The following is a 13,306-nucleotide window of genomic DNA, read 5'->3' as shown; positions in this document are numbered from 1 at the left end:
TGCGTCTACGTGCCAAGAAGACACTTAACTCGGGCATCTTGTTTTTCTCTGTGCACACACACAAGGACACAGTATTTCCCATCTATTTTATCTCTCCATTAGGTTTGCCAAATGTATGTTTAAGACTGATCATTATTATTATTATTAGAAATCACAACAATATATCACAACAGGAAACTACAAGTTTTCAGTTCAGGCTGGCAAAATCATCTCCATCTTTGGCAGTTTTCATTTCATGAAAAGCACTTTTATCATAAAGCAGTGTTTTAAGCTTGGTTTCTTTTTTTTTAACCTGTTACTTATCAGTTTTAGCTCTTGTTGGTGTGAATCACACTAACATTGTTTCTCAAAGTGCCATGTAAAGATATTATTTTCATACATTAGTTTTCACTGCATCACCCCAAAATTCAATCATTACAGGTTGGGCTAGATATAGTTTAAAGTTTTTCAATACAAGTGGCAACAACATATTTGAATTTCGGGACTGACACAAAACAAAAATCTCATTTTAATTTAATAAAATTAGCTAAAAAGTACAAATGAATACAAATATTAAAGTTAGTAATTAATCAAAATTATGACTTTAAAAAAGTATCCAGTGGTTTAGCAACATCCCTGGTTGTTCTTTTTTTAAGCTAGGGGACTGTCTGAAACTGTCCTCGCATGAAAAAATCACATATGTATGCATTTAAATGACAAAAATCTCTGGTATACAAAGGAAATATGATCTTTTATGCCTCCATGCCAGCTACAGCCAGAGCCAGAGGCATATTGTTTTTGGGTTGTCATCAATCCCATTCTTGTGGACACATTATCTCAGTAACACCTTGAGGGAATTTCTTCAAATTTGGCACAAACATTCACACATATATCATAACACATGATTAGCCTTTATGGTCAAAGGTCAAGGTAACAGTGATGTCACAAAACATGGTTTTGGCCTTGTGAATGCGGTAGCTCAGTAACACCTTGAAGGAATTTCTTAAAATTTGGGACAAACAGTCACCAGGACTCAAAGATGAATTGATTAGATTTTGATGGCTAAAGGCCAAAGGTCAAGGTCACATGACCTCACAAAACATGATTTTGGCCTTATGAATGCAATATCTCAAGAACTCCTCAGGGGAATCCCTTCAAACTTGGCACAAATGTCCCATGGGACTGAAGTGATTAGATTTTCGTGGTTAAAGGTTAAGTGTGACCTCACAAAACACATTTTAGCACACACAGCAATTATGACAAAATTTCACCCAAATGGTTAATATTTTATATGACTCTGGATAAACAGGGATGTAATCTGAAACTAGTCTGAGTGGCGGAGACATATAACAGTGAGGTGGTAATTCTAGTTTGATTTGTGTCCGCTGTGAGCATTGGGGAAATAGTGTCATACGCTGTCATACAGCAAAGTCCACAAAAGGAAGGGAGGAGGTTGGAGTGGTTGGATGGGCCAACAAAATGTTGACAAATCATTCCTTTTCCCCCAGCTACCAACCAAAGTCAACACTGGTTCCTTTAAACCTTGTCCATGATCTTACTCTAACCTTACCCAAGTGGTTATCAGTTCAATCATAACAACAACACTCACCTAACCTTAATGACATAGTTGTCCTTTAGTCCAAACCTTGCTCCTCCCATAACAAAAATTGTTTCCATACCAAAACCAGCTTTTGTTGCATCTCTCTCTCTCCCTCTCTATTCCTTAGTTCTTGTCATCTCTCTATCTATTAAAGGAATATAATATCTTAATAATATATAAGCTTTTAGAAAGCTTTTTGAATGTCCTGCTGATGGGTTGTCAGATCAAAATGCTTATGTGTCATTCTGGAGGGCAGCTACAAAAAGTGTTTGTTGTTTAATTTGATGGGCTTGTTGATTATTTTATTACTTGACAGTTATCTACACCAAGTGAGGACCAATTATCAGCCCTGTTTGCAGGAAAGTCTGAAACTGAATTTAGGCCATTGTCTGATATCAAAAGTATGAATTATATGAATATCTGATCTGTTTCAAGTTTCAACATGCATACATTTACAAATCTGATACATGCCTCAGGGAGTAAAACACACAAAGTATTAATTTACATTTCATAATTCTGCATCTGCCTCTTTCCTTTCCACAGAGTCAATAAGGTGCTTTATTGCTCCCCATGAGCAACAAGAAGAGTAATTCTGACAGCATATAAACAAAGCACAATTTCTGTAGCCATATAACATGCACTGTCTGGGGTTATATTAAAGTGCCTTGAAAGATTTATTGAAATTCTTACATGACATAAATACACTGGGGCATTTGAGGAATACCATCTCATTTGAATGTATTGTAGTTAGCGGGGGGGGGGGCACTCAAGGCTTCTGAAGACTGAATGTTGTTGAAAAGCAAAAGCTACTCAGTCAGAACCAAATCCCCTTGAGGTATTAGGGCAGCCAGCGAGGCAGGAGCAAAACTCAATAGGGCCTCATTGCTGAGTGTGTGGATATGAAATCCAAGGATGAGCAATGACAAAGGGAAGCCAGTGGCATTAAGTTTAGAGCACCTGCAGCCCTGGAGACCACAGCAGTTGCCTAATAATACATGAACGACACTACATTTAACCTCATTAACATGCGTCACTGTGTTCTACAACAGTTGTAATGACTTTCTTTAACAAGAATTATTTTCAAGTCTTGCAAGCAGTGAGAAACAAGATCCATTTTGTTAAAAATGGATAAAATATTCAGGAGGAATATATTGCAGCAGTGCAGCAGAGGTTACAACTCGGCAACTTAAACTGCTATTTTTGTTTCTTTGCATTTAATAGTTCACAGAAGGAGGTTAGAGTCTGCACCCCCACTGAGCATCAGGTAGAGGTTCAGCTTTAGTAACATGGAAGTAGATATCAAAATAGATTTTACAATAAGTTCTTCTCTTAAAAAATATTCTATATTCTCTCTAGCACCATTTGCCTAAGGGTCTAAACCTAGAACTGCTTCAATAACCCAGGTTTCTCTGAGAATATGAAGGTTTTAAACTGCAAGAAAAGAACTGGTTTTATTTTGGAAGTAGCATCAGAGCAGAAGTTGACTGCTTTTGCGAAATTTGCTTTTAAAAAATGCCTCGTCTCACGTGTAGGTCCCATAACCGCCTCACTCGTCCTTGACTGTGACCTGATCGTGTAGGCATGCATGATGAAGCATGTGTCAGGGACAAGGCAGTGCATCAGAAGCCCATCAAAAGTGGGTGCATTCCTCCCTGCACTTCACAAACATGCTGATTCAGTGCCAGGTGTATGACATGAGAGATGGGGCTTTTACTAAGACAACCATCACTGAATGAGATGCTTTATCAGAGGGCTGAGGTGGGGCCAGACTTCAGCTCAAGTCATATACTATAGATATTTATCTGTTCCAGGATATATGGGCATGTCTGCTGGACAAGCTCTGGCTGTTAAAACCTGATATGTGAGCCTGTATTTCATTTACAGAAACCAGCAGCAGGACATTCCAGTGAAATTAAAAGGTCCCAGGTTTGGCTGTCAGAGTAGTCAGATTACATTGATTTCTATGACTCTCTTATCCAAAGCCATTTACAATAAGTCCATTCAGACCACATAGGGGCAAGAGCTAAATATCATCCAAAAATGGGAGTGTACCTATTTCTAAACAAATAACTTAAACTGTGATCAGTCCAACAGTACAAGAGAAGTTATTAGGACACTAGATGTAGCCCCACCAAGTCTGATACTAGTATCTTAGTCTTACAGTTAACATAGTTAAAGAGTAAAAGGCCACACAACAAACATTTTTGACGAGAATACCTCTTTTCTTTTTGAGACAATGTCTCTCAATTAACATTTCTTTGAAATTTCTCAACTCTAACTCTTGCTATTTATTGACATATTGGCAATAGCAATACCAATTCAACTGGGATAAGCTTATGTCAGCCAGGCTGATTTATCAGTGGAGTGCTACAGAAACAGAAAAAAATTAAAGGCACTTGTTTGTGATGGACATTAGATATATATGCAGTGATGTCCTCACTGTTTGAAAATTGTACATCTTTGTTTTGGTATTCCTAATGTTCTACACATTGTCTACAGGTAATTCTTCAAGCCAGTGTGGGAGAAGTACATCATGCCATCCGCACAACTTTCCAGAGAGTCAGTGACTTCTTCATTCCTCCAACCAACCTCATCATCACTCACGTGAGGTAAAGCAGCACACATACATGCACACATTCAGCCACCTCTGACCTTAAACCACAGGCAAACTCATTGCTCACTCATCACAGCCGTCCTTCTGAAGTAAAGGAGAAAAGAGCAAATGAGAATTCTAATGAGAATTTCAATGGGTATTAATCACTGCCCACAAAAATATAGAAAGGCTATTAACCTTTCTTTTGAACTTTGTCGATTTAGGTTTGCCTTTGTCTTCCTCAAAAATGAACCTGCGGTACACAAGATTGACCTGGAGACCTTTCACCGTGTCAAGACCATCAGCCTGAAGAACTACAGCTGCATACCAGTCAGCATGGCCTACACACATCTGAGTGGCTTCTACTTCATCCAATGCCAGAGCAAGGGCCACCTGCAAGTACCACCCCAGCTTCTTATCGACAGCGTGACGGACGCTGTGATTGGTCCAAACCTAAATGTCACGGGGCAGCCCTTTGTGTCACCGGACGGCCGCTACATTGTAACACCTGACCCACTGAGCTCAAAGCTGATTGTTCAGACAGTATCATTCCAAGGGGAGCTGGGTCTGAACCAGGAACTGGACGAGCCTGTAGCTGTCTCTGATCTGGTTTTCCAGCCCTCCTTCACGGAGTCCAACCAGCATGTGGTGGTGGCCACCTCAGGCTCAGGCACGGACCTGCTATTTGCTGATCTCTCTTCGGGCCGCACTGAGGTTCTCCGGAGCCTCAAGGAGCCTCTGACCGCCCAAGCCTGGCCCTGGGGAGGCCCCAACAGAGTGGTGGTCTCAAGCGGGTTGTTCGGACAGTACCTGGTGACACCATCAGCTGAGTCCCTCTTTGTCCTGAACGGCAAACAGAGAACACCACACTGCGAGGTGTCAGACATCAAGAGAGGGAACACAGTTGTCTGGGTTGGCGAGGTATGAGTAGAAAAAAAGAAAGCAGATGTAGGATTAGGGAAAGACGTAAGAGAAAAAAGGAAAGATCAGGCCAAATTACCTATTATAAAGATTTACGTGAACATAAGTGTGGACTCAACCCTGGGACTGAGCAAGAGGGAAACATGCCTGGGTTTATTGTAACAAAAGTACACTTAAAAATAGAGTAATTGAGAAAACATTACGAAACCCTGTTGTGATATTTCTATTGGGAGAAAGTGTCAATGCCGTTCAGTGCAACAGTGATCTATGTGCACTTAACTATACAGAATTGTACATTATTGCACTTCCTTCCATGTTATCACAGCAAATAGGTACCTGAAGAGGGGTTATTAACGAACTATGAACTATGCACAATGCTCACTTTTTTTAGAGTAAAAAGCTTTCCAATTTTGTTTATCTCAACAATGTTTGTCGTTTTCACCAGTGCTGCATATAATCACCACAAACTGTCTGTCCTGTCTGCCTTTAGTGTATGTGTGTTCTGAGTCCTTTTAAAAGCTACCAACCCATCGGTTTACTCGCCTTTGTCCTGGTATTGTACCGTATCCTCCCTCTGAAAGCTTTCTTTCTCCTCATGCCAGCAGATGTTGGCTTTATGCACATATGTAATACCCCCATTTATATCGTCTATCCAAAGAGCCCGATTTGTCCATTAGCTGTCAATAATGGATGTTTCGCTCATGGAGGAGGTCAACCCAGAAATGAACAGAACATCTTAGTCTCTTGCAATGGAATAATCTGTCCCAAGCTGTCTCTCTGTTAGTCTTTGCCTGCAGCACAACTTTGTGCTGTGGAGCCTAAAAATGCCACTTAGCAGATTCCCTCAGGGTAATGACTTCGTTCACGCTGACCCACATGCTAAGTCCGTGCCAAAGTGGCATCAACGTTGCTATCTGACTGGCTGTGAGCATTTGTACATCCTCCCAGAGAGCCATGCATCAAGACCAAACCCCAAGGCAGGTAGATGTATACTTCCCATGTGGTAATTATTCAGGACCGTACCAGAAAGAATATATTTTTATTAGTTACTGTCTAGTCCACAAGAAAACTTGTTTTTTGGATTTGTGATTTGTATTTGGATAGCAACCACAACTGCACAGGGAAAAAATATGCTGTATCTCAATACCTAGCAGCTTGTTTCAAAAGTAGGGATACATTTTTATAGACTTTAGCAATATGTACTGTATTAAATATTTTTTCTGTTTCCCAGAATACTTATTCAGGGTTTAAAGTTCTCAGCAGCACAGGACTGTTTAGATTCAAAAATAGATAATTATATGTCTATGGAAAATATTCTTACACATGTCTAACTGTTAGAATATGGCATTAGGAACCCTATAATTTGTATTAATAAAGTAAACCTACTTTAAAAACCTTTGTTTACACTTTTGCTCAGTGAAGTGTCAGCTCAATAATGCATGTGACTGCGCTACTTTGAAAAAGCACTTCAAAGAGTAGGCTATTTGTTTTGTTTTAATGTCATCTTTGCATCTTCTGGACAAATTTGGCAATGGTTTGACAGTACAGTAGATAATGCATTTTTCTACTATTTGGACCTTGCAAGTTAACTTGAGGACTCACATTTAGAAGCGATTAGATTTGAACAGTCGTGATATGCACCACAGCTGTCACCCATCTGGCTTATAGCCTACAGCTAGGCTCTTTTTAGCATCTAATACCACAGAGCACTTTAACTTTTTGGTTGTTTTAATTTGTTAATGTTATTTGTATTAGTTGTGGTTATAAACATGTCCTAGTCAGACTGGCCATTGGGACAAATCCCAGTGGGCTGCAAAAAAAAAATCGTAAAGTTTTCACCAGTCCTGTCAAGTCTCTTTACCAGCCCCCTCCGTGTGCCTGTCATTAAGGGTGGGTATATGCCCGTGTAGCATGTGTTTTCCAGGCACAGAAATGTTCCTTGCTTTAAGCCGTGCTTATTGATTGTTAAATTATTAAAATGCACAGGTTTGTTTATTGTTTTCATAAATTGTATACTACTTTTGAACAACCCTGGTATTATTTGTCTCAAGGCAGTAACCAAATAAACACCAGCAACTTATCATCATCAAAATAGCAGATATTTTCTCTGTGTGGTTGAACTTCATCTTCTGTGTAATTTGCTTCGGTCATCTTTGGTCATTTGCAACAGTCATCATAATGATGATCCATTGGTAGCAAGATAGAGCTTCTGCTTCCTTGCAGATGTAATGTTATCAGATAACTGTTAACTCTCGGTTATATGGGTTAAAAAGGGTAGTGGCTTTTTCTTTCATACTCTTTATGCTGTATAGCTCTGTTCTGTGCCTCCTGGCCTCAGACTATCTTAATGTCCTCTAATATTCAGCTGTCAGTATCATCTGCCAGATTTCTTTTCCCTTATTATATAAATAATAAAGGGAATCTGAAACCATTTCTCATTGCAGGCAAAAATTGCAGTCCCTTGGAAAATGCGTCTTTAGATTATTATAAGATAAGCTTTTTACCAATTTTTAAACTAGAGAGTTAAGGAATCGTATTTGCTAAAAATTAGCAAGTTTTAGCAAATAGATGACATAGCGGTCTAACAGCTACAGCTAGAAGCAAAAACAACACATCTTGCTGCTAAATGAAATCAATAAAAAGTAATGTACTTCACAGCATGAGAAGAGGAAACATTGTCTTTCGAAATGTCCCAGTCTGATCCCAAGGATTGGTATCAGGGCCGATCCGGGCTAAAATATAGCCAAACAAAATCTGATCCTTTCTTTAGTGTACTCTACAGTAACCTCCAACAGCAACACACCGGTTAAAATGACGAATGTAGCCAGTGGCTAAACAGAGTAACCGGACGGCAGGTTAAAATAAAACTTGCAGGTTGTAAAGTTTGTGTGTTCTCTGCACACCGCTGTCTGTACTCAGCCAAAGATCGGCTTCGTGGTAAGAGAAACATCACTCTGTAACAGCATCGCACAGCTGCAAGTGTTTTTGTAGTTCTAACTCCAACAGTGACACAACTTCCATCTAACTGATTGCACCAATTTCAGGAGCCTTATTCTCCCAGGTCAACTTTTATTATATCAATAATTTAAGCTTAGCAGCTTCATGGCTCTGAATCACGACCTTCAGTATTTGGATTTGTACATTTTTGATGCTAAACATGTTATTTCAACAAGTCAGATACATACTTATATAGACCTAAATGTTGATTTAGTAATGGACCAGGCTTGGTATTGGAAATACCCCAAAAAATTTGATTGCCTAATTTTCTGGAGCTGAAATGAGATTGAAAGTGTACTTGGGAGGCACCGTTGTACATACAGTATGTATTCACTGCACAAATACTCACAGCCTTTGGGATTTTGCAGTTGTTGATTTCTTCTGGTGGGTCAAGTGATTTTAAACTCATATTTATCTCTGAAAGCCTAGGCCATCCACAGACCAAGAGGTCAAAGTCCAACTTAAACATGTACAAAAAGTGTTGGGAGTTTGAGGAAAGTGTGCCAGCTAGAGTCTTGTGAATGGAGTATATCTGCTCATGTGCTTTTAATTCAACCATAAACAAACAGCAGTCCAAATTAAATATTAATCATCATCTCCTAATACGTAGTTGTGCCTGTAACTCCCCAATGCAATGTGTAGGGTAGAAACCAAGTTGTGTATGAAAAAGAAAAAGTAAACACAGAAGTGAAGCAGATTTGTTGTTCTTGTTTGTGATTTAGGTATTTGCTGCTAATCTGCCATGAAAATCATTCTGGCACGAAAACCTGTTTGATGAACTTTTTGAGGGCAATGACTTGATGTTGAACATGTTTCCTAGACCACTGTTGCACTGAGGAGAGAAATATATTATCTGACAAACATTTATGCTTTCTGAATGGAAATTTGTCAAATTAGTAGCCCAGTTTTCTCAAAGTATTGATGAAAAATAATTTTATTGTGAAAAGATTCAGGCTCTGACGCTTCCTAAAATCCCTGTCCCATCCAAAGTCACTCCCCAATGGCTCTAAATGAATAATCAGTATTTGACAGCTCTGAGACATGCATGTAATAAAAATAGATCCTCGACATGATTATCATTGACCTCTCAGTGATCTCACACAGTCACATACAGTTTACAGTCGCTTGTGAAAAAGTCACTTTTCTGCCCTCTCATTGTTACGTCTGTCAGCTTATCTCTTAAGGTCGATTCAGCAGTATGACATCGCTACTAGAGCCAAGGAGAGCAAGAACAAAGAGACTGCACCTGCGCTTGCTGATATATCTAAATTATTGGCTTGCTCATGTTGTTTGTTTGGATCTACCTTCAGTGTCACATGACTATTTCTGTACCTCTCCTTTAACCCTCCAAATAAGGGGCTGCAGAGCTGAACCGCTTGGTGTGATAGACATTTATAGGAACCACTGTTGTAGATAACATTGTTCATGTTTAGAACAGGTTCCGACTGACTGTACAGTTTTCTTTATGCATTTTGTGTGTTCTGGTTTATGAGGGAATTGTTTTGTAAGAAAAAATCTAATTAAATATATTGTAAAAATCAGTCGTTTTGCAGTGTCTTAAAAAGTACGCCTCACAAAGAAGGCTGCAAATGAGGATTGTCCATTTGTCTGCTGATAACTTTCTTGATTATTCTTAGAAAAGTCAAAAAATAAGCTTATTACAATTTCTTAGAGGCCATGGTGTTTGTTTTGTCCCGAAGAACAGCTTAAACTCCAAAAATAAGAAATTTACTGCCATATATGACAAAGAAAAGCAGCTGATACTCACATTTGAGAAGCTGGAAACAGAATATTTGGCATTTTTACTTGAAAATGACTGAAACAAATAGTTGCTGATTAATTTTCTGTGAATCGATTTATCCACTTATCCTTTCAGCAGTACTGTCAAATGTCATATAATAGATAATTGAGTGGCATATTTGAAAACTGAATCAGTTTGCCAGTCGCACAATTTTGATAATAAATTCTTGCACCAGTAATCAAGCAAAAATGCCAAATATTATCAAAGATGCGAGGTTTTGCCTCTTTTCTTTTTGTCTGTGTGTCCAAATCTTGTAAACACGTTATCTCAGGAACAACTCTGAAGAAATTTCTTCAATTTTGGGCCAAATCTTCACTTTGCCTTAAGAAAGAACTGATTAGATTTTGGACGTCAAAAGTCAAGGTCACTGTGACCTGTGAACTATAACACAATTTATCACAAAGGCCTAATATATAAATGATGAAGTGATGGCATTGTATATACAAATAGTAAAAGGTCAATTTCACTGTGACAGCATAATGTTTTGCAGCACTTCTGGCCATTATATAATGCTGTAACTCAGGAGCAGAAGGGGAGATTATGACCATGCACCATGACTGCTTGGTGGAGGCAAACAACCACAATGTGGTTATTCTAGTTCCTTTTGGTATAGCATGCTGATTATGAGGGAATTTTCCTTCCTTAGGGTTATTTTCTTTCATTCAGTCTCTTTCACTTAGTCTGTATTCTCTTATTATGGGAATTTCTGGTATGACACAGGTCATTTACATGTCATTTACTGTTAGACAAGTGCTGTGAACATACTGGTAAGGTAAATAGCCATAACAGGCAACCAGTGTCTCATGGTCAGTTAGTCTCTTAGTGGGATAGAGGTAATTGAGATCTATGACCTGAGTTTAGTAAGATGTGAGCTCATGTTTAGATTTAGGTATCCAATCGTCCTCACACACGCATGAGCTTGTGCCATGTGAGGATTCTGGGTTTAAATATGCCCGTCCAGAGGACAGTTTGAGAGTGCCATTACTGGTTAACTTGTTGACTGTATTACTCATTACTCTTCTCCTCAATGCAACAAGCATGAATAAAATGCTTTTGCTTAAGACATCTGGGCCTCCCAAACCTTTTTCCATCAGCTAACAAGATTTCCATTACAAATTGGCATTGTTGGCAGGATCCCAACAAAACAGGACTAGTACATGCAAATTCTTCTTTGCTCCTTTCTCCTGCCATAAATCGTAGAGAAACTGTGTGTGGATTTCTACAGTTTGGCTGAGAACATCTTGATTAATCAAAATTGATGAATTTAACAAGATGTGGCTTAACTCAATGTAAAACTTCAGTGTGTTAAATTAAATCTGAGAAACACCAAGGCTTCATTATATCTAAAACACACGAAGCTTCTACCTCAGATTCACAGAAGGCTGAGAGACACAGACAGCAACTCTTCACAGAAAGGCAGAGAGGCAGTCTCCCTCACTCTCCTACAGAGAGAATAGCTCACATGTAGCAGCAGCTCCTACAGTCTGGCCCACGAACAAAATCACGTCATCCAGATGGAGTTGTTAAGGATGTGCAACCAAAAGCTCCAATTGGGGAATATACTCATTAGATTCTAGTGCCATATATTATACAGTCAGCATTTTTGTGATTTCTTTGGATCCAAATTGTCAGTATCTGTTTGCATTCACATTTAAAGATAAACAATGTACTTAGTGGGCTTTGTTGAAGTCCTATAGTGTAAGCAGCAGCGGTTAAGGTGAGCTTGAAGACTGGCAGTTGCCAGGGAGCACTTTCCTACAATATGCTGATGATCTGTTATTAGCTCCTCTATCACAGGAAGCTTGTCATGTGGCAGCACCACGTCACTCACACTACAAGGAGAACCTTCTTTCCACTCCCTCATTTCTTTGATGTGCACACCTCCTAAAAATCCAGCCACTTCTTCTTTTGAATGTTGAAGACACTGAGCATCATTGTATTCCTACTATTGAGAGAAACACATCTACAAGAACACACTTGACACCAATACCAAATTATTACACAATTCTCTACACTGAAAGTTCAGACCGTAGACCATCCAATAACAAACACCTTGCTGGCTGCCAAATCCTCATATGTTGAAATCAGAAGAGAAAAGATGAGGAGTTTTATTTTAACATAACATTTTCAACTGGTGGTTTAAAAAATCTAACTTTTAAAAATGAAGCAGGATGAAACTTTTTAGTTTTGTAGTACCTTGCATGCAGCTTTAGTTGAGGGTACTGCTGACCCTTATTGAGACGGCAGGATTTATAAACCTGTTGTTAAAATGGAAATAGATTTTGTACATATACTAGTAGTATAATAGTTTTCAAGGTTAGAAATATTTCTTGGTAATTGTAAATCTGTTTTCCACATGAGTATTGGCATTCAAAGTGCACAGGCCTAAGTCCCCACTATGTATTGATGAAGAGGCCTATGTCCATGGAGGCTGTTTTGGACTGATACATACAGGCTAACAGAGAAAGTTTCATTTGCAATGCACCAAGCAGACTCCCAAAGCCATCAGAGGAGCCAATTCATCCATTTCGAGTGGGTGACTTTGTACTAACCAAATTTCTGGGGAGGATGTGTGTATCTCTGTCTCCCAGAGATAAGGACCAACCTAGGTGCTGCTGACAACCAGAACAGCTATTAAGGCCAAAGGCAGAGCAGTATGGATCCATGTGTCCAGATGCACCTCACCCAACCGCTCACAAGGAGGTGAAAAGCGATGGCAAGTTGAGGGGTGGTTCATCTTCTTCCTACAGTTGACTTGATTCATGCAGGAGACAATGCAAGAAGAATCAGGAAACCAAGGACAGGATCATATTCTCAACACCAACAGGGTTAGATATTTTACCACATATGGAAAGACACTATTTGCAGTGTGTTCCAAATTAACTGATGATAAAAATCGACTGAGGAAATTGACAAAGCTTGAAAAGGACAATTCAGAAAAGACTGAACATGTCCTTCCAGATCTCATCCAAAAGGAAAGTGAGTCCCATTGCATTTGAATGTCCTACTGATGGATGTAAGATAGATAAGTGTTTTGTTTCTACTGACCAAAACCCCAGAATTATGGTGTTTCATTAAATAACAATTGAGTAATAACCCGTATTGTAAATTGTGGGATGTTAGTATCCAAGGAATCAGAGTAGGGTAAATACTTGTAGGATTTGTGACTATGTTGACAGTTCCCATCACCTTCAATTCCTTTTTGTCTACAGGTAAGTTAACAACTCTCTATGTTGACAACAGTCATTGCTGCACCACAGCAAATGTTAAGAGCTGCTCAGAATGGATGTTTCATGGTCTAAGAAATCCTGAAGGTTAGACTCAACCATGTTCTAGTTCTGAGGAAATGATAAATAAAGACGACTATGTTTGAAAACCAGATCCGATTGAAAAACCAGAGAGAGGGATAGGGATT

General features: G+C 39.1%; 1 protein-coding gene and 1 long non-coding RNA gene across 7 annotated transcripts in view; one reads left to right on the top strand and one right to left on the bottom strand.

Annotated features, from left to right (window-relative positions):
* fstl4 (follistatin-like 4) overlaps nucleotides 1–9,631 on the top strand; it is a 370,155-nt gene extending 360,524 nt beyond the window's left edge. For all 4 annotated transcript variants that reach the window (XM_071460311.1, XM_071460312.1, XM_071460310.1 and 1 more), the window contains 2 exons: nucleotides 4,079–4,188; nucleotides 4,397–9,631. In XM_071460311.1, the coding sequence (XP_071316412.1) occupies nucleotides 4,079–4,188; nucleotides 4,397–5,099 (813 nt within the window). In that variant the 3' untranslated portion in view covers nucleotides 5,100–9,631. The remainder of the gene's footprint in view (nucleotides 1–4,078; nucleotides 4,189–4,396) is intronic.
* The window catches only part of LOC139607453 (uncharacterized), a 121,413-nt gene that overhangs the window by 14,619 nt on the left and 93,488 nt on the right, over nucleotides 1–13,306 (bottom strand). The window lies entirely within an intron of this gene.

Source organism: Trachinotus anak, unplaced genomic scaffold (genome assembly GCF_046630095.1).
Source record: "Trachinotus anak isolate AG129_WGS33_773 ecotype Australia unplaced genomic scaffold, CSIRO_AGI_Tana_v1 ptg000024l, whole genome shotgun sequence".
NCBI lineage: Eukaryota > Metazoa > Chordata > Actinopteri > Carangiformes > Carangidae > Trachinotus > Trachinotus anak.
This window is presented reverse-complemented; position numbering and strand designations above follow the sequence as displayed.